The sequence below is a fragment of the Gymnodraco acuticeps genome, unplaced genomic scaffold (assembly GCF_902827175.1).
Source record: "Gymnodraco acuticeps unplaced genomic scaffold, fGymAcu1.1, whole genome shotgun sequence".
Lineage (NCBI taxonomy): Eukaryota > Metazoa > Chordata > Actinopteri > Perciformes > Bathydraconidae > Gymnodraco > Gymnodraco acuticeps.
In genome coordinates, this window is record NW_022990747.1 from 1,413,871 (window position 1) to 1,435,692 (window position 21,822).

General features: G+C 41.8%; 1 protein-coding gene across 1 annotated transcript; it reads left to right on the forward strand.

Annotated features, from left to right (window-relative positions):
* Positions 1–518: 518 nt before the first annotated feature.
* On the forward strand, positions 519–21,402 carry greb1 (growth regulating estrogen receptor binding 1). Its single transcript, XM_034232192.1, is given in 34 exon segments — positions 519–701; positions 826–933; positions 1,354–1,530; positions 1,894–2,076; positions 3,134–3,247; positions 3,542–3,633; positions 3,635–3,680; positions 5,043–5,204; positions 5,294–5,416; positions 6,293–6,478; positions 6,933–7,069; positions 7,661–7,937; positions 8,044–8,172; positions 8,267–8,464; positions 8,785–8,982; positions 9,091–9,274; positions 9,524–9,695; positions 9,796–9,932; positions 10,048–10,399; positions 10,506–10,621; positions 10,851–11,056; positions 11,150–11,690; positions 13,332–13,488; positions 13,572–13,674; positions 13,909–14,064; positions 14,940–15,076; positions 15,176–15,337; positions 16,659–16,863; positions 16,991–17,153; positions 17,297–17,415; positions 18,164–18,396; positions 18,886–19,086; positions 19,424–19,562; positions 20,355–21,402. Coding segments are annotated over 34 exon segments (5,931 nt in total). The 5' UTR covers positions 519–547; the 3' UTR covers positions 20,519–21,402.
* Positions 21,403–21,822: the final 420 nt, after the last annotated feature.

Genomic DNA, 21,822 nt, shown 5'->3' on the forward strand with positions numbered 1-21,822 from the left:
CTTTCACTGGATTTCAATGTGTGCGTCTATTCATCAGTGCATAGTGTGTGTGTGTGTGTGTGTGTGTGTGGTGTGTGTGTGTGTGTGTGTGTGTGTGTGTGTGTGTGTGCGTGTGTGCGTGGTGTGTGTGTGAGGCTTAGACTTGACAATATAAAGCAGTACATGTGTTCTTCTTCTGTCAGAGGGCTTAAACTTTCAATATTTCATTTTCTTTGTGTTTACTATTATGACCAACAGCATCCTTTAGTTGTCAGAGTGTATTTCATTATTGTTTCTTTCTTAAGAGGACATAGTTAGTCAGATATGACTGATATTTATTCAGTTTTTCTTGTTTCTTTCTCAAACTGAAACTACTTAAATACAAAATCATGCAGTAAATCTAAGGGCTGGTTAGTCTATACTTTGAATACCTGAAGGTTTGAAAGGTTGACTGTTGTAAAGTTCATTAGACACTTACCGCATTGAGCTCTTGTTCAATAGTCAATGCAACGTAATTGCTGTCAAATACTCCGGTCAAAGTTAACAGAATATTTTTTTCAGGACACCAATGGGGAACTCCTATGCAGGCCAGCTGCGGACCACGCGCTTTGAGGAAGTCCTCCATAACTCCATTGAGGCATCGCTGAGATCCAACACCGTGGTGGCCCGACCTGTGTTCTCACAGCTTTACCTCGAGACAGAGCAGCCATTGACACATAATGGTGGGTTGCAGCGATGCAAAAGAGAAGGTGTGGATAACATGTTCAACAAAATAGTGTATTTCCTTAAATCTTTATCCACTTGTTTATCATTAAAATATGAATATTTGTTTGTGTATTCCAATAGGTCGTACAGAGAATGACGATGACGACGATGAAGATGGCTCTGAGTCTAACAGTCCTCCACTACCCTATCAGATGAAGACCCCACCTGAAGGATGTTGCACAACAGATGGTTTGTACACACACACACACAAGATCTAAGAAAACATCATGCACATTGCTTACTGCACTTCATTACAGTTACTATATGCACCAGGAGACAATAGAAGCAGAAAAGTAGCAGTCTGCATCGTGCATATCATTGCTCGTCTTACTTGATGTACAATAAGAAGTGTGTGGTGCAGTGGGTTGTGCGTTGGTGTTGGGATCAGGGGGTCACAGGTTCAAACCCCAATGCAGTCAGCATGTCGTTGTGTCCCTGGGCAAGACACTTCACCCCAAACAGCTCCTTTGGGGATTGCCCACAGTATTGAGTATGTAAGTCGCTTTGGATAAAAGCGTCTAACAAGTAACATGTAATGTAATAAGATAAAGTCATCTTAAAAGAAAAGTTACCAAAAGTTACCAAATACCTGTCTTTTCCTTCCCACAGGCTTCTGTCAGGCTGGCCGGGACCTGCGTCTGTCCTCACTGGCATCAGATCCCTTGGATGTGTCCGCTGGGTTCATGTTGGTGGGTGTGAAGTCCCCCTCCCTCCCGGAGACCCTGCTGGTGTGTGCCGTGGACCGCCGCTTCCTTCCAGACGAACGGGGTCACAACGCACTGCTAGGTGAGGCAGGAGACTCGCAGAGAAACACTGTTTGATAAAAAGTCACAATGTCAACCTTTAGGACTCCTTTTTGTTCAACATTTTTAGTAAATAGCTTTACTAAGATAATCCATCTTGGGTCTGTGGTTCAAATACAGAGGAGATGGGACAACCTTAGCAACAAGTCCTAAGACATAGGGAAACAGCAACCCAGACTCTCCAGATTCAAAACATACTATCACTCCTAAAACTAATGGTGCACTATTCCTTTAAAGTAGTGGACAATGCATTTTTTACAGGACCAAGATTGCTAGATGTACAACTGTAGAAACATATAATGCAGCCTGTTGAAAACATTACATTTCGCATGTGTTCACCTTCCAGGCTTCTTAGGAAACTGTATGGGCTGCGGTGAGAAAGGCTTTCGTTATTTCACTGAGTTCTCCAACCACATTAACCTGAAGCTCAGCACCCAGCCCAAGAAACAGAAGCACTTGAAGCACCATCTGTACAGGAACAACCAGGGCGTGCTGGTGAAAGGAGCTCCCATCTGCTGGAGGGGACACGGTGAGAGATGGATACTGTGTTTTATTTGGCAACTGGATTCATTTTATCCCGCCAAATTTGGACATTCTTAGGATTTGATTTAGATGATTAGATAAAAAGCAGTGGCCATTAGTGCATCTCTTCTGCAATGGTTCTTTATTGAACTTAAGCAAGTGAGGAAAAACATTGGTAACATGGGTGGGAACTTAAAGCCAAAGCTTGATCAATGAATTACATTAAAAGTATTTATATTTAGGTCTAGCATTGTAACATGAAAGTCTAAAAATCTGATTTGTATTGGGATGGGAAAACAATGTGTGTATGGGTCTGACCAGATGGACAGCTAGTAAAGCCTTGAGGACAGGTGAAAGGTGACACAGAGGCCACAGCCTAGAGGTCACCCATCACATTAAAATGCTTTTATAGACACAGCCTTGTAAACATTTCTGTAAAATGCACACTAATCATGTGAATCTTCTAACATTACCATGTTGTTTCCAATTGGTTCTTAATTATTTCTCCTGTTATTGCAGAGGGAAATACAAATGTAGTCCTCTTTATCGGAGAAAGATGTTTGGTGTATCTGTGTTGACAATGAAAGTACATGTTATTGCCAGTAAGCTCTTTGGATCATCTTTTCAAAGCGTGAAGGGGTTCTGATATTAAGGAGATTATGCAACGTGTTTCTGAGAAAAACAAGTCTGTTGCTATGCAGCAATGGGGAACTCTGCTTACTCTGTGTCCATAAGAGCTTACTGTAGCACTACAGTTATCATTAATCAAACTAAACAGGTTGATCTAAATGTTTGTGATAGCAGAGCAGAGACATACACGAGTTTAACACATTGCGTGTTCACTGTCAGTGGAACATGTTGGTCTCATTCCTCACAAAGTGACCCTTTTCCTGGCTTTTTTCAGGAAAGGGGTATGAAATAGGAGAAAGGGAGGATTATATACATAAGTATTTCCAGACACACTTGTGCCACAAATAAGTTAATGTGCCAAACTACCTCCGGAAATGTCTCTGTCTGTCTCGTCATATACATTTACTCAAATTGTGTGTCTGTGTGTGTTTTAGATGGCAGGATGAGACAGACGGTGTCCATTCTCCCAGAAGGCCATGTTGCATCAGATGAACCGCCACCAAACACGGCACCTACACTCCCTTTACACACACCTGGTGGCTACACAGGTAACACACACACACACCATGTGGAGAGGAACCATGCTTCTCTGGGATAGAAATGGTTCACTATTTTCTGACATTATTGACAAATAATTGACCTCGATAGCAAATTAATTGATAATGAAAATAATAATTTGTTGTTCCAGCCTGAAGTCTCTAGTTGGACTATGAGATCATTGAATAAATATGGCAAATCTTTTTGACAGACACCCTTTCTTGATTAAACTAGCAGATGGCTATTTTTTATGAAAAGTCATAATAATTCATGTTTTTTAAACATTTTCTTCTATGTGTACACAGCAGGATCAAATTCGGACCCGGTTAATCTGCCACAAGTAGCTGATGCCCCCCACCCGCTGACAAATGGCATCCATGTTGCTCCCTCCGTCGCCCCAGCCATCTTTAAATCAGTCGGGACCTGGGAGACCCTCAGCTACAGGTACACATGGTGCACAGCTATACCTCTGCTTTAATCCAAAAGGATGTGTTTGTGTGTATGTATGTATTTTAAAACATTTAGATGCTTTTTGTTATGATAACAATGTATTTATCAGAATGGTGTTATGAACACGCAGTGTTAATACTTTGAATTTACAATTAATGTTAGTGTGGGTTTTGAGGTTATATAATCTTTATTTCATCTTGATTCCTGAAATAATCCCTTTGAGAAAAACACAACTTTTCATATTGTGTTTTTTTTTTAAAATATGGCAAAAATATAAAGCCAGGGGTAAATATTAAATAGTTTAAATACTTGTTGTTAAACCACTTTTTAAATATGCCAAAACTAAAGAGCTTATTGAAGAAATCTGAAAACTAACTAACTAACTAACCATATTATCTGACTACGTGTAAACATGGTCTGTTGTCATTAAGCCCCTCCCCTTGATTTCTTCACACCTCTGAGAGGGAACACTATCTGTTTGTGTGTGTGTGTGTGTGTGTGTGTGTGTGTGTGTGTGTGTGTGTGTGTGTGTGTGTGTGTGTGTGTGCGCGGCGTGTGTGCGCGGCGTGTGTGTGTGTGCGCGGCGTGTGTGTGTGTGTGTGTGTGTGTGTGTGTGTGTGTGTGTGTGTGTGTGTGTGTTGTAAAACTCTGCATTACAGGGCCAGGCAGCTGCAGTGTGTGTGGGGGGTTGTCCTTTGTCTCTCCGGCTCTCCCTCCCTCTCCCTCTGTCTGTCACCTCTATTAAACAGGGTTATAAAATTCCCTCTCTGTCTCTTCTATTTCTTAGCTTTCCCGCTGAATGAAAAGCTTCCTTCCTGTCAACGTTGTTTTTTTCATGACCCTTTTAACAATTGGAGCTTTTATGTGTCTGCCTATTACTGCATTTCAACAGAGTTTGACAGGAAGAGGAAGAGACAGGTTAATGTATGACTAAAATACAACTGCATTACTGTATCCACAGAAGCCTACCCTAAAACATCATTTAGTGTTTATTCAGTTGATTTATGGGTTATTAGAATAAGAAAGGTGACTCCTCTGCTCTACAGGAAATCATTCTTACAGTAAACTGTTTTGTAGAAAGTGTGTCACTGAGAAAGAGCGGGAAAAAAATAAAACTCCTAAAATGAAATTGCAGAGACTAATATAAAGCAGGAACTGCAAAAATATCCCTTTGCTTAGGAAAAAAGAGTACAAACTGTAATAGGAACATCTAAAACAATTATTAAAATAAAAAAATGTATGTTTTAAAGTTGAATTAAAAAAAATGGGGGGAAATAATCCGTTAGTATGTTGTTATCATTAAACGTACAAACATTTAAGCCAATGTGCTCACTGATATTTTTCTCTATTCTGCAGGGTCCCATGCAAACGCTGGTCCTCCAAAAAAGAGGCATAAGGGCTGGTCGCCTGAGTCCTCTGCCAACAGTGTGACGGAGAGCGCTGTGAAGACCCCACCATCTTCATCAGCCTCAGCAGCATCATCCATGTCCTCTCTCCTCACAAATGGAGCCAGATCAGGTAAAATAATAGAAGAGACATTTGGCATATAAACAGAAATGACGTTTGAGTGGGTCTTTTTTTAAAGGTACATGTACTTTTTTCTCCAGAGACTGCAGCCCCGCTGAGTTCCTCGCAGGCTTCCTTGACCCTACTTTCTCCACCAGGGCTGGCAGTAACAATCCCTGATCAGCTGCTGCACACCTGCAGACTGCAACCTGTCATCTTCAAAGGTCAGATCAGCAACTTTATCACTGATATTGGATGATAAAATGCACTTTCTCTACACAAGTTTATTTGTACTTGTGACAGAGTTGACTCACAAATCAGTCATTCATGACCAGCTGGTGTTTGGTGATCATTTGACAACCAGCTCTAAGTACTGGACTTTCTCAAGCAGGTCAACATGTTTTCAGGTCTTTGCCCAACAGATGGTCAGGTTAGGGTGACTCTCCTCACAGGTTAGAGGTCAGCCAACTCCTGAGGCCTTTCCTCAGTCTATGTGCCCGCCCTCCAACCTTTTCCCCTCTTTGTATCACCTGTCAACTCATCATCCTCTCCATCTTCTCTGCTCCAAACCACCACCTATACCCAGTGGTTTGTTTCTGTTTTTGTATTCATCACCTATCTGCCCTTCACCTCTCCAAGCAACAAACTTGTCAGTTCCACTTAAGTTCCCTTTGTGCCTCCCATTATATATTCCTATCCCTACTATTACCCCACTGTGTCCCTTGGGATTAGATAGAACTGCATTTTCCCACGACTCAATCCTGTACAACAACTGTTCTCCACTTGGGTTCATTGCAAGACTTTTTTAAGTAACTGATAGAAATACAAAGCAATTCAAAATCTAATATAGCAAATCATACAAATGTTTAGAGTCTTTTCTTATCATAAAAGAGAATCGTAGGTGTAATTGACCCATGAAGATGTCTGCATTGTGTTTTTTTGGCTATCTATTGTCATGTTTAGGAACAAGTTATTCCGGAAGAAACATTACCACGCATAAAGAAGTGAATTTGATCGGCTAACGTGTATTGTCAAATCCACCACCTGAGTCCAAGTTATTTCCAGCCTCCTCACTTTGTTCATCCGTCTCATTGATACAGGGCATGGCTCTCTGCCTCATCTGACTGGAAACATCAGTGAAGTACTCCTCAGTTCTCTGCTCCAGAGCTGTTACCTGAGCTCCCAGACACTCCCCAGAGTCTACCAGCACTACGGACCATCACCCATTCAGCCATTGTCAACAGAGATGCAGATTCTTCTCACAGTCTACTACCTTGTTCAGCTAGGTCAGTGTAAAACCTTATTGTAGAAGAAAGGCTTTAAAGATACACATTTCACATAAGATGGCGCCGGTGATGAGGGCTGCCGTGTCTTTTGCTCCTCTCCAACTCTGCCATGTTTTCACTTGATTTCAGTGTTTGTTTACTTTTTATTTACTTGCACTATCAGTTTGAATGTGTTGCACTGTTGGAGGAGCCTGTGACCTAAGAATTACATTGTCATAACTACCGGTACACTGTAGCTATGTACGTATGATAATGAAAGCCTTGAATCCTTGAATCCAAAGAGCAGGCAGAAGATTGACCCTTCATAATATCTGTTTTAATAATGGCCACTAGGAGGCAGGTTTTTAACAATGAATCAATATTATGACCTTCTTTTGTTTATCACCAAACTAGAATTTTAATTAAATTCTCTAATGTATTTTGCATTGTTGTCCACCACATGTATTCATCCCAGGTCCTGACCAGGTGCCCCTGATAGAGGACTTGGAGCAGATATTCATGAGGTCATGGAGGGAGTCTCACCTCAGCGAGATCAGACAGTACCAGCAGCCTCAAACACCGGCCAGCCAAGGGAGGCACTACGGCATAGAGGTCAGACGTCTGAGACTGTCCCATTATCAAATGTTACATTACATATGATATCATATAGAAAGAATATCGTTTTTAAGTAAAGTTTTTACCAATATTTTAGCAGGAATATTCCCTGTATATTATAATAATACATTTAGAATCTATTTTACAAGCGAGTCCTGGCAAAGACAGGAGCATAACATTTGTCACATAAATGAGGCAACATCCTTAAATAATACTAAAAGGCAAATGACATCAAACAACAAATTAGTCATTGTTGGGTAACCGCACATGTGTATTAAAACATAGTTAAATTCAACTATTTGTGTCACGATGGAGAAAGTGGACTGATTTCATAAAACCTCATAGGCCAGATTTTATTTTTACAAACGTATGATTTTACTGTGAAGTCCTGATCACTCCCTAATGTTCGTATTGTTCGTACTTTTTACTGTTTTTATTTTATCTTTGTGTAAAAAAGGCATTTCGGACAGACAAACTTAAGATGTCTGTGTCTTGAAAAAACACTGTGTAATTGTTTGCTGCCAAATGTCAATAAAATATATATTACAAAAAAAAACATAGCTTAATTCTTCTCTACTCTGCCTCCAGACCTCTTCCATCCTGCCTGGGCTCCCCCAGCATCTGTCCCTACTTCCCCAGAGCCAACAACCTTTGACCCCCAGTCAGCTTCCTTGGCTGGCCCAGCTGGCTGCGTCGTCTTGTGGAGAGGGCGTGGTGGTTTTAGGGGAGAAGATTGGTTCTTTGGCTCAAGGACTTCAGCAAACAGTCAGCAGGTTGATGGAAGGACGTCTTGAAAACACCAACTACGTGGCCATTATCGTCACTGTACCGGGACAGGAAACTCAGTCCTGTGTGGTCGTCACAGGTGGGAGTTTTGTTTTTGTATGCATGTAAATGTTGTTAAATTGACCAGAGCATTAAACAGAAATAATAAGCAGACTTTTATTGTATTGCCTTTGTGTGTGTTGCAGGTAAACACCAGTGTCGTGCCTTGGCAGAGAGTATGTACTCTCCCAATGAGGGTCTTAAAGAAATAAACCACCAGCTCTCCCTTGGTGCTGCCCAGGAACTCATCCACTACTGCAATTCTCTCGGACAGGGTGTGTCTTAGTTTTTTATAATCACATTTCTCTGTATATTCAGGTTTTTTTTGGCACGATTCATAAACCTGAGGTGTGCCTTTGTGTTTCTCAGACGGTGATTTGGATTCCCTGCTGGATAGTGCCACCTTAGACAGCAACGAGCCCTCTCCCTTATCCAGTTGTTTGGACTCAGCTGAAGAGAAGAGTCTTAAAACTACACACAGTCCCAAAGACACACCCAGTCCAAAGAATTCAAAAGACTCACCCAGCCCTAAAGGGAGAGCTTCAAGTCCCAAAGACACCTGTTCAGGTGAGACACAGAAAGGTTGACAAGACTCTAAGAAGGTTTTTCCACAACTGTAATCCAAACGATTTCATTTTTTTTTTATTAAACACCATTTGGTTTAGTCTTACCTGTATTTTTCTTTGTTTTGCCTTTTGTCAAATTGCTGATGCAACTCTTCCTTGGAATTCATTTTTATTCAATAGAAAATATGGAAGAATAGTCACAGATGATATCTTCATGTATATTGTTGTGTCCCATTCTCATTTTGCACAGTTGTTACTATCAATATATTTAATATACATATTTGATTGAATATGATGACATGAATTTGTGTCTGTGTGTAGAATACTCCGTAAAGTGGCGTGAGGTTCGTCCCATCCAGCTGGCGGTGGCCAGAAAGCTGCTGTCCCATGTCTGTGCCATAGCAGACTCCAGCACACAGAACCTGGATCTTGGCTCCTTCGACCGGGTCAGCTTCCTCATCCTGGTCCCGCCCTCTGAGGTCACATTTCAGCAAACTGTTTTCCACCTCTGGAGCTCTGGTTGGTGACATAGCTCTTTATTCCATAGCAGTATTTTTCCAATCATTTGTTGTCTTTTAAATAGTGTGTTTTTATGTTGATCCTATTTTCTTTGGCTGCTTATCTCAGGTGTCCTTCAGGAGCTGGGGGGTTTAGACCAGGAGTGTGTGTCTCAACGGGAGGCTGAGCGATATGTGGTCAAGATGGACCAGAACGCTCAGGCACGAATTGAAAACCTCATCCAGGAAGCACAAAGCAACTCCTACACACTCTACATCCTGGTCCATGACCACGCCCACTGGGACATTAACAGGTGTGTGTGTGTGTGTGTGTGTGTGTGTGTGTGTGTGTGTGTGTGTGTGTGTGTGTGTGTGTGTGTGTGTGTGTGTGTGTGTGTGCGTGTGTGTGTGTGTGTGTGTGTGTGTGTGTGTGTGTGTGTGTGTGTGTGTGTGTGTGTGTGTGTGTGTGACAACCTGGTACAACAAGAGCATCAACAAAGCAGTAAAGTGCATTTTCTCCTTTTCTCTCTCTGTCTCTTTCTCTCATTCTGTTCTTCCCACAGTAACTCAGATAGTGGACTGGGTCTGGTGGATCAGCTGTTAAACTCCCGTCAGGTCAGAGATGCTCCAAACATCCTGATTCTCCACGTCACCTCCTTCCCCTTCGCTCTGCAGACACAGTATACCCGCATCAGTCCCTACAATGAGATCCACTGGCCTTCTGCATTCAGTAATGTAAGACTGAATTCTCTGTGTGATACAAACGCACAATTGTGGCACATATCTGCACGTTGGTTGCGAGTTTTCATGTGTTACATTGTGTGATTTTGTGTAGGATGTGGACCTGTATCATGAGAAGACGCGCTACTTTGGTGTGTCGGAGCTTTTAGAGTCGACCCGCTCAGGGAGCAGTCTGCCTCTGATGCGTTATGATTCATCCTTTGAAAGCATGGCATCTGCTCTGGAAGAAAGGTAAAACAAACACATATTTAATCAACACAAACACCCTATTATTCATAAGCAAGTCTGAATAACTTGAATGCCTACACAAAAGCGTAAAAGCCGTTAAAATGTCTCTTTGTCCCAGGTTTCCTAAATTGCACAGCTCTGTGATCCGGACCACAGTTTTGATCCAACACTACTGTGTGGCTCTGATGGCTGCATCCGGCAAAATCGGCAGCTCCCACAATCTCCACAAACACACATCAGTGGAGACCCTAGAGATTGTACAATCACTGCTCACTGCGGCCCAGCAATGTCCCACCCACCATGGGCACATGGTCCTGCTGCGGATCCCCTCTCAGTCTCTGGCAGCATGGGCCCACCGGCGGCTCTCCAGAGTGAGGAGGCAGCTGGGTCTGGAGGACACTTTTGAAATCATACTGGGGAATCCAAACCAGGCTCTGAGTATTGGACAGAGCTTCACTGATCAGATCAAGGTGGGATAGTGGGTCATAATATCATGAGATACAGGATAAATACTACGCGTAGAGAATTACACTTACACTGAATGACTGTGAAAATTGCATATTATCTGTCCTTTAGACCTGGCTAAAGATCCAGGATGCTGACTGGGTTCCTCAGACCTACCTGGAGCTGGAGGCCCTTCCCTGCATCCTGATCCTATCAGGAGCCGAGCCCCAGGGGGAATCTATGCCAAGGTACACACCAAAAGCTCTAATCCTAACTCCATGACTTTGATGAGAAACCTCAACCGAATCTTCCCAACATTTTCCATTGGGAAATGTTAACTTTATGTAAATAAATCAGGTTTTATTTTAAGCAAACCTGAGAATAATGAAATCTCCTCTAAGTGTTCTTCCAGGTAAGCCAGAGACGGTGAGGTAAATATAATCTGGAGTTTAAACAGTGAATTTATTCTGCCCTCAGGTCATTGAAGTACTGTGATCTCAGAGTGATAAGCTGCTCCTACCTTCAGCGAACCACACTGGAACAAGAGCTAGGTCTGGCTGCTTATCTAGTGAGAGCAGAGTCTCGACCCCCACACAACCCCGGACCAGGAAGTGACCTGCTGGAGAGTGACGCAGAGAAACTCAGCAGTACTGACAATGAGGAGGAGGAAGGACAAGAGAATGGTGAGATACAATGAACTATAGTGTGAGATGTAAAAAATGTGTGTTCACTCACAACTTATTATTTTCTACTTACTCCGTTCCTTATGTTTCCAGGGGACTCCCCTCTGTCCAGCAGCCAGCAGCTCCAGTCATGTCCAGAGGGCGGAGCTTCAGATCCCTTCCCTGCGCAAAGCACCACCTCTCCAAATGTCCAGAAAGGGACAACAGACACCATTCAACCTCCCTCAAAATCACAGACTCAACTCCAACCTCAGCCCTCTCAATCTTTTCCCTATCCTCCAACTCCATTGCACCAACCTCAAGTGCAGAGTTTTTCCCAGGCACAAACAAATTCCCAACCCCACACTCAAACACTTTCCCAGCCCCACTCCCAAATGCAAATACCCAACCCTCAACCCCCTCCCTCTGCTCAGTCACGTCGCCAAAACTCCAAATCCACCTCCTCTGGCTCCTTGTCTCCGCAAGCCTCCTCTCCTCACCTGAGCTGCTCCTGGGCGCGAGGTGTGAGTCGCCCGCCCTCTGTGCTCCTCCCTCGGGCCCTCTACGATATTATCACAGCCAGTGACAGCAGCGGGCTTCCCCGATGTACATCATTCCTGCCGCACATGTCTGTCGCATGGGCAAGCAGCTTCAGGTAAAAGTGAAACACAACAATACATACAGTGTGATATAAAGATATAAAAGCTCACCATTTATCAGCCACTGGCGTGTAGCAATCAGAAATTGTTGATTTTTCGTAATTCCGGCAGACCAACACATGTTCATCTTACTGTTTAAGATAAAGTAAATTGGCTCATTGTGAAATAATGTTTCGAATTAAAATTCTGTGAGGGTAAAAAAGTCTGAACAGTACGCCTGAGTTGATTTGCTGTGTTACGGAGCGTCCACACTACAGCTTCAAAAAAAGCTTGGAGCTGGGCGTGTCTGAAGCTTGGGGATTTTATTCGAGCAACACGATCAACAACCAATCACATGAATCTCCCGCCCCCGACATACAAAGCAAAAAACCCCGGGGATTTTATGCGAGCAATATATATATATATATAAACTCCCCAAACAGGCGAAAACCTACCAGTTTCACCCACTGTCTCTGCCACCTCGGCCACCTCCCTCCATGACTGGTTCTTCCGGCTTCCCGGTAGGTGAAGAGGGTCTGGTCATACAAAACCGGGTGATTTGCTACGGCGATAATTAGTTTCTCCTCCATCTTTTTTTGAAATATAGAAATGAACGGCGGGATATCTCTCCCAGCTTAGACGCGGTTTGATTGGCTAGGGCTTGAGCTGTCAGATTTTCAGAAACGGGATTTGATTGGCTGGCGCTGGCTACTCCGGAAACGCCGGAGACGGACCGCTATGCTACCCACAATTCAGTTCGGTGAAAAGCGAGGCAACGTGACGTCACCCCATTCAAAGTGAATGGGCAGACGCGTTGGAAACCGTTTTTGAAGCTGTCGAAGCTGTAGTGTGGACGGCCCGTTACGGAGCGTCCACACTACAGCTTCAAAAAAAGCTTGGAGCTGGGCGTGTCTGAAGCTTGGGGATTTTATTCAAGCAACGCGACCAACAACCAATCACATGAATCTCCCGCCCCCGACATACAAAGCAAAAACCCCCAGGGATTTTATGGGAGCAATATATACATAAACTCCCCAAACAGGCGAAAACCTACCAGTTTCACCCACTGTCTCTGCCACCTCCCTCCATGCCTGGTTCCTCCGGTTTGTATCCGGGTAGGTGAAGAGGGTCTGGTCATACAAAACCGGGTGATTTGCTACGGCGATAATTAGTTTCTACTCCATCTTTTTTTGAAATATAGAAATGAACGGCGGGATATCTCTCCCAGCTTAGACGCGGTTTGATTGGCTACGGCTTGAGCTGTCAGATTTTCCGAAACGGGATTTGATTGGCTGGCGCTGGCTGGCGCTGGCTGGCGCTGGCTACTCCGGCGTCTCCGGCGTCAGAAGTTGAACATTGTTCAACTTCTGACGCCGGAGACGGTGGAGACGGACCGCTATGCTACCCACAATTCAGTTCGGCCAAAAAAAGCGGCAACGTGACGTCACCCCATTCAAAGTGAATGGGCAGATTGAAGCTGTCGACGCTGTAGTGTGGACGGGCCGTTACTGTGATCCTGTTTTATTTTATTACTACCAGACTGAAACACAGATTGAAACACAGATTGGTACTTCCAGACCTTTCACCTATTATTATGTGTCACGGAAAAATCAGATGATACCTCAGAGGAAATTCATTACGAAATATTTTGTGTGCAGGCCCTTGCTGAGTAAGATGATGACATGTACAGAGCAGTCACTGTACTATCGCCAGTGGACGGTCCCTCGCTCCTACCACATGGACAGCAGCAACCGCACTGAAGGTCGAAGCGACAACTTTCATCCTCGCAGGCTGCTGCTCAGTGGACCTCCACAGGTTCTTATTGTCTTCATTTCTTTTTTTATTCAAACTCAAGCTCATGATAGTCTGTTTGTTTACATTTCTCTTGTCATCGTCAGGTGGGTAAGACAGGAGCGTACCTGCACTTCCTGGGTATTCTGTCCCGGATGCTGATCAGGTTGATGGAGGTGGATATCTACGATGAAGAAGACATCAACTACAGTGAGTATATTTTTTGCAGTTGCCACTGTTTCTCTGGCTATCCAATCTACCTTAATTTTCATTATGTTCAAGTTATTTTCTAATTTTCAGTGTCTCACTATTGTTGCCGCTAAATCATATGATCGTATATTGAGGATTTTGTCAATTTGTCTTCAGAATATATGCTTATATTGAAGTCTCCTCATGCTGTAAACTCCAAATGTAATGCATACCATTTTAAACGTGTTTATAAAGGCTGTCAGGCTGAGGAGGTGCTGTACCACCCATCCAATGTTTCCTGGCCCAACCCAGACATTGTGAAGACGATGCCCTTTGACTACACCATCCATGACCCCAAATATGAGGAAATCAGCTCTGTCTACTGCCCTGGATATAAATCAAGTGCTGATGGTAGGCACAGTCAGAACATACACACAAACACACAATACAATATATTCTCACACAATTAAACTATATTTAAAAAACATTGATGTTCTCTAATGTCTTACTTATAAATACAAATCCTAAGACCAGGGCCGTCCCTCCCTACAGGCCGATCATGCAGGCTGCATGGGGCCTCGGCTTATGAGCTAGGCTTGTGCGCAGTTCTCCGTCTAGTTGGCTTAAAACATGGAGCATTTTTTCCACTTTTATTCATTTTTATGTCAATTTGCACATTTCATGGTGATGCTCAGCCTCTCCCCTTAACTTCTAACAGTCATCATCATGTCAACCACAACACAGAGAAATACTGATAGAAATGTGTGTGTAGTTGATACATTGCTGACAGAGGGAACTACATTTGAATACAGATTTAAGAAATATCAGTTTTTGAGCATGTAATAAGCATGTTTTGTCTTGACTATATTACAACTATATTATAATAAAATACAGTATTTATATTATTGAATTGATTATGATTATTATTATTATTATTATTTGTAGAAGTAGTTTATTTGCATTCATTATATTTTAATCTTTTTGAGGCTAGTATTTGGCAGGAAATGCAGACGTATTCACCTGTTAACGCATACTGAACGACATACATTTACCATTTACCTCACTGTATAAAAAAGTAACTGTTGATAATAATATTAAACAGGAATTATATTTGCAAAGTACTTTGTTTCCAAAAAAAACTCCTGTCGGTGGGGGGGGGGGGGGGGGGCTCATCTCACAATGTCGCTTGGGGCCCCAAGTTGGCCAGGGACGGCCCTGCGGCTAAGACCCTACATGTATGTTGTGCTATTGTCCTTATCTGTCTTTGCCCCTGTTGTCTTTCCAAGGAAACCCTGTCCGCCAGGAAGATGTTTACCTACGTAGGAGGACATCCAGGATCAAGCTGTCTAAATATGCGGCCTACAACACATACCATCACTGTGAACAGTGTCATCAGTACCTGGGCATCAACCCCAGATACCAGGTCAGCAGAACACACGATCTGATAACTGACATCACACACTGCTTTTGAAATCTCAATGACTCAGCTGATAATGTATGTCCTCTATTACTTTATATTCAGATGTATGAGTCCACACTGCATGCCTTCACATTCACCCATCTTCTACTTGGGGAAGAGATCCAGCTGTACTTCATCATCCCCAAGTCTAAAGAGCACTACTTCAGCTTCAGCCAATCAGGAGGCCAGCTGGAGAGCATGCGGCTGCCGCTCACCTCCGATTGGGTAAGTCCTTCCTTAGTGAAACAAAAAAAAACTGGCTCATAAGTAGCTAAAACCCAGATTTATTTTTCTAAACCTCACATAGCTAGAATTGCTGCATTACGTGTGTGTGATATTAGATTGTTGGTTTTGGACAGACACATTTTGAAGTTGTGGTATTAACCCTGCAAACACATATGATGGAGTCTACTGGCATTTTAGGCTGAAAATCACTACTATACTTGAGGATATATGTAGCTCAAGAGGCTCAGATTCACCCTGACAGTATATTTGCAAAAATATTATGTAACATGTCAAGATATTATACAAATAATTAAAAACTAAATTAGATATGTACCACCCATTCAGCCTCTCTTAGATTGCAAAAGAACAATGATGATATACCAAATTATTTTCCTGCTTAGAAACATTATCAGTGTTTTTATTTCACTTAAACTCTTCCAGGTACACACTTAAAAAAAACACATCACTATTGGTGGTGGTTTGCTGGGTGGGGCACAGTGCAACACCCTTAGACGCCACTAGATGGTGCTACAGGCCTGAATATGGCTGACACCATCCATTAGGGCAGGGGTTCCCAAAGTGGGGATATTATATAAAAATAATTTCTATTTTTATTTTGTAATCATCTCGCGACCCCCACTCGGGGACCACCTAACTCCAAAAATATCCAAAAACAATAGGCCTGCTTACCACTCCAACAGTACATAACAGCCTAATAATGACAGCTTAACCTTCTCTATATCGCCTCGTTCACACAATAAATCAACAATACAAATACAACTACAGTTTATATAAGCATTTAATTCAAATGCAATTTAAAAAGCTCTCAGGTTTTACACCTCTTATGAAATGTAGACTACATTTATTCATAAAATACATCCATTATAATTGATTTGTTCTATAAGCTTCTTGAAATCCTAAAAAACACATCGTTTTTCTAGAACAGATTACAAATCGCCTGAAAATGGTACAAACAAGTAGCAACATGTGTGACGAAGGTGTTGCGCAGGGCTATATCATGCAATCAAAAGTGGAATTCCCGCGAGTGTTGACAGGGGTCGCCAGTCTCTGGCACTGTTATTTTGGGGGGTCGCGGGCTGAAAAGTTTGGGAACCCCTGCTTTAGGGAACATTGTGGTACCCTGGTCCCTATTTGTTTTCATGCAGATTTGTGCACAGCTGACTTTGGGTTGAGAGGGTGTTTTGTAAATATAGTATTTTTTTTAAGTGTGACTAAAATGTCTCTAATCACAATAATGATATCCTAGAATATGATGTCATGATATTTTGATCTTTCAATTAAATGTTTCCCCCCTATCTAGAGCCCGGATTGCATCAAAAGTCCAATCTTCACCCCCACCACCGGTCGTCATGAGCATGGTCTGTTTAACCTGTACCATGCTATGGATGGAGCCTCACATCTACATATCCTGGTAGTCAAAGAATATGAGATGGCCGTGTATAAAAAGTACTGGCCCAACCACATCATGCTGGTTCTGCCCACTGTCTTCAACGGAGCTGGAATAGGTATTTACTGCTTTATAATTACATATATGTGAGACTTCTTAACGTATACACTGACACATACAGTAGTCAAAAGTCAGTATAAGCTGTTTTTCTCATAGTGCACCACCTTCATGACGTCTGTCTCTAGGTGCTGCTCACTTCCTGATAAAAGAGCTTTCGTATCACAACTTGGAGTTGGAGCGCAGTCGGCGTTTGGAGGGAGGGGGCCCAGCCGGCGACGTCTGGCCCTTCATCATCCTGACCGATGACTCCTGCGTTATGTGGAACGCAGTGGACCTCGACGCGCGCAAGTACATACAAGCACATTATTTATTTGAAAAAAAGTTTCAGGCAAAATTGCAGTTGCTTGTATTAGTTGTAGTTTTAAATTGATTCATGTTGTGAGTTGGTTTTACATGTAACATAACTACTGTTTCCTTTCTGCTGTTATTAGTGGAGCAGTGGAGCACGCTGTGTCACTGAAGCACATCTTACAGCACATGGAGGCCTGTCCGGACCTGGCACACTACGGACTGTGTGGGGTCAGGAAGTGGAGCAGCCGCGGACTCACAGGTCAGGGGTCACCATATCAGAAATCCAGAAACACAAAAACCCAAGATTGGATTTGAGAGCATTTCAGTCTTGGCAAATACAAATGAACTGAACATATATGAGTAATCCTACACACATAATGTAGCATCATAAGATGAACTAATGTAGTAACTATTGAAAGGCCGTTGTATTTGACTGCAACTGAATACTTGAAAATGAATCATGCCGAGATTAGTTTGAGTTACTTTTGACATAGCATGTTAATAACTTTATGAGTCAGCCAGAAAGTCTCATTGCTATCTGGTGTCCCCGGGAAAGCAAAAGTTACTCCAAAAGTACAGACTTTAAGATCATAACATAACAAATATTTGAGTCACTGCATGTTCCTCAAGATGCCTTAAAGGATTTAGGGCGGATTCTTCTTGCTGTAAATGCCTCAGATCTCAACTGCAGATACAGATTGTTATGTCTTCAACTATTCTGTGTTAACTTGTTGTCCTGAAAGATTGAACTGATATTATTTTAAAGCACAACTTCTCTATGTCAAGCAATATCTCAGATCTAACAAAACCCCATTGTGCCTTAAATAACCAGCCACACAGATCCTCAAGATGTAAAGCATAGAGGCTGACGATCATACAGCTAAAGAGATTTCAAAGTTATGTCTGAATGTTTTAGCTATGAATCACAAAGATGATAAAGTAGACTTCAAAGCAAACATCTCTGCTTTATGACTAATATAAATGCGCATTTATTTGTTCTTATCCAGATAACAAACTGAGGGAGCCCTTCTCAAGAGGTCACCTTCATGACTTCCTTCTCCTCAATGTCGACCGGAGCCAGAACGTCCAGTACGACCAGAACCGCTTCACCTGTCACGATGTGGACTTCACGCTGAGGCTGCACAGCGCCGGCCTGCTCGTCTGCCGGTTCAACGCCTTCAGCGTCATGAAGAAGCAGATCGCCATCGGAGGATACAGAACGTTTATTATCAAGACCAAGGTAGATGCTTAGGACACATAACAACTCAACATACATTATCATCATTTGCTCCTGTGTGTATTGTCCACAGTAATAACTGTTACATGTCTAATATGTGTAATTGTAAAGCGCTCTAATAAAAATGTAATGAATTATTATTATTATTATCATTCTCAGGGCAGAATAAAGAAAAAAGTTTGAAGAACAATTTCATTTATTTACTTGTAAATAAAGTAACATATACTGTATAATTTTCCAGTATACAAGAACAATGTTTTCAAATAATTTATCATATCAAGTCAAATGTAAGCAGTAGAATACATATTGGACTTGTTTTGGCTCAAGGCTTCAAAGACATGTAATAGTATGTCGGCTAACTAATACATGTGTGACTAGTTATCACTATAACTGTGAATGTGTGTGTGCATGCAACAGTTAAAGTGAATACCTTTGTTACAAATATTTTATGGCAACAAAGAAGTATTAAATGTTTAATTTCTATTTCTCCAGACGACAGACGTTCCCACCTCAGTCGGGCCCTCGCAGTACATCTGTGCCCCAGACAGCAAGCACCTTTTCTTGGCCACACCTGCTCAGCTCCTCCTGGAGAAATACCTTCAACACACCAGCCAGAAGCTGTTTCCACACAGCACAAAGAACTACACACACCCTGTGCTGTCTGTGGACTGCTTTCTCAACCTTGGACCTGAGGTATACACACACACACATGCTCTTTGTTGTGATAAGCTATTAACCTCTGAACACAAGTAAAAGTTCACATACCCGTGTTTCATCGCAAAACACACTATAATAGTTTTTGGATTTTAGTGCATTTTCCTAATTTCGCAGAGGGAGGGTAAAAAATGATGTGATTCATTTAAGTAGTAGAAACATTTTTGATTCTGTTTTCATTCTTGCAGATTTTTCCCCTTCTGAGAATGACATGGTTACTTAGTGTCCTATTTGCACAGCTCTAGCGTACGCCGTGCAATTGTTTGTGAATTCCCCCCACAGTGTATTAAAGTCACTTTCTTCTCTCCTCCTGCAGGTGACGGTGTGTTTTGTGAGTTCCAGACCTCACTCTGTGAACATCAGCTCCACAGGGCTGCTGTTCAGTGGCCTCCTGCTCTGTTTTGCTGACTCCTTTGTGACTGCTGGGTTCCTCAAGAAGTTCTCCTTTCTCAAAGGTACAAAGGAAGACCAAATACAGACCCTGTTGAAAATATGCCAGTTTGTGGTTGCAATGTAGAATTTTTGAGCAACAATACTGTACAGAACAAGCTACACATTAAAGGTCACCTATTATGCAAACTCCACTTTGTCATGTTTTTTATGCATAAATATGTGTCCCCTCTGCGTAAAGAGATTATTTTTGTCCTGATCCATTTATATAAAAACATGTCTGAAAATGAGCTGATCAGATTTTGACCACTTTATGATGTCATAACGATTTTCTTTGGCTTGTGTAACCATTAGCCAATCAGCAACCAAGGTAACCCCCACCCCCCACCTTATCACCTGAATCTCCTCCTAGAGCACCGTTGTGTTATTTTAAACCAAATATCTCTCAGAGGGGCGTGGGGAGGGGCTCCTTATTTTCATCTAAAGTAACAGACAGAGAATCAGCACTTTTGAAACAGGGCTGAAACAGAGGGGATTATGGGTAATGCTGCAGTGATCTGTGTGGTATTTGGAGCCAAACACTTCAGATACATGTTTTGTATATATCTGAGACCTATAATATATTGATGAAAAACAGTGTAATAAGGGACTTTTAAGTCTTAAATCTCATTCTGAATGCCTAAATGTGCTACATGTAGCATTAACGTCCCAAAAAACCAAGTGACGAAGAAGCATACTGCAATAGATGCTTTCAATCCAGCTAAGGAACACTGTAACCTTCCGCCTAATAAATAAAGTCAGAATATGTGATTATTTTTGTATCATATAAAAGTTGTAATCGCCCTCCCTTCCTGTAGGAGCGACCCTGTGTGTCATCAGTGCAGACCGCAGCTCTTTGAGGCAGACGGTGGGCAGGCTGGAGCTGGAGGAGGAGTGGAGGTTCAGGCTCAGCGATGAATTTCAGACTGCCAACGCAAAGGAAGACCGTCCGCTCTTCTTCCTGACAGGAAAACATATATGACTTCAACACATGTGTTCACTGGGCTCCACAGAGTCACTGTCAGGATTGAAATCAAAGAAAATGAAGACATGCACTAACATACGTTCTGAATGGACAATACAATGTTTTGGCCAAGGAAACGAGGAATATATTTTTCAAAATGTATCTGTTGTGTGGTTTTATTGACTCATGATTATCCCATGAGTTTGCAAGTGATGTTCAGTAAACGTTCAGGATATTTAAGGAAGCTTTTTCTATTATTGATATGGTTTTGTTGAAGTTAGTGTGGTTTATTCAACACCCCATTAATCACTTTCATTGTAACCTGAAAAGATTCATATTTATGATCTACTAGAATTTGAGTAATTTGGTGATACAAGGGTTAAAGAACCAAATAATCTCAGTAATTGCAGGTACTGCTTTTGTCTTTCTTTGTATGTGTTTGCAGGTTTATCTGCATTTAAGTTTGTATTGTATTCTATCGAGTTCTGCACACTTCTTTGCACCTGCACACAATATGAGAAGTTTTGAAAAGGGTAGACACAATCATTTGTGTGCAATGGTAGCCGATTTTTGGCCACAATCTTTTTTATTGGCTCCTTTTTGTAGAGGTTTGTTTTGCATGTATGTTTTTTCATATGAACCAGTATATTTTGTCAGTTTGTATTATGTAAAAAAAAAAGTACTTATTCACTGTGTGTACAATAAGTAAGGTTTTGTTTGAATGTAAAACATTGGTTATGCCTTTTTCTTCATAGATTGTATATTGATGTAATTGTTGAAGAAACAAAAACAATGAACAGTTTTATATGCTTTTAATTGTATAAATGTACAGAATTTTAGATATCTTCCATGTGTGTTTTTGTACGTTTTTAACAAAGAATTAAACAGACCTTAACAAATCACTCTGAATTTCCTGATAAAGAGACAAAGAGTCACTATTCTACTAATAATACTTTTTGGACTTGAGGTTTTGCAGCCCGAAGACCATGGGTGGATTGGACCAATTAGTCATTGTCACTTAAATTAAAAACAGGACGGAAACAACATTGATGTGTCCTCCAATTAATACTTTATTTGCAGGATAACCGCCAAGTGCAGTTGCCAGACAAGCTTCAAGATACACAATAGAAAAACTGTCTAAAGTGCACAAAAACGATATTGTCCCTGATTTGAGGCTGCAAATAGAACCAAAGTCCTTTAATCATAGACCTCACTGCTGAACCGAGATGATCCCTGAGTGCGAAAAACAGTGATTTGGTTGAACTCTTTGGTTAAAAATAAAAACGTTTATTTTACAAGATAAAAACATAAACAGATTGAAC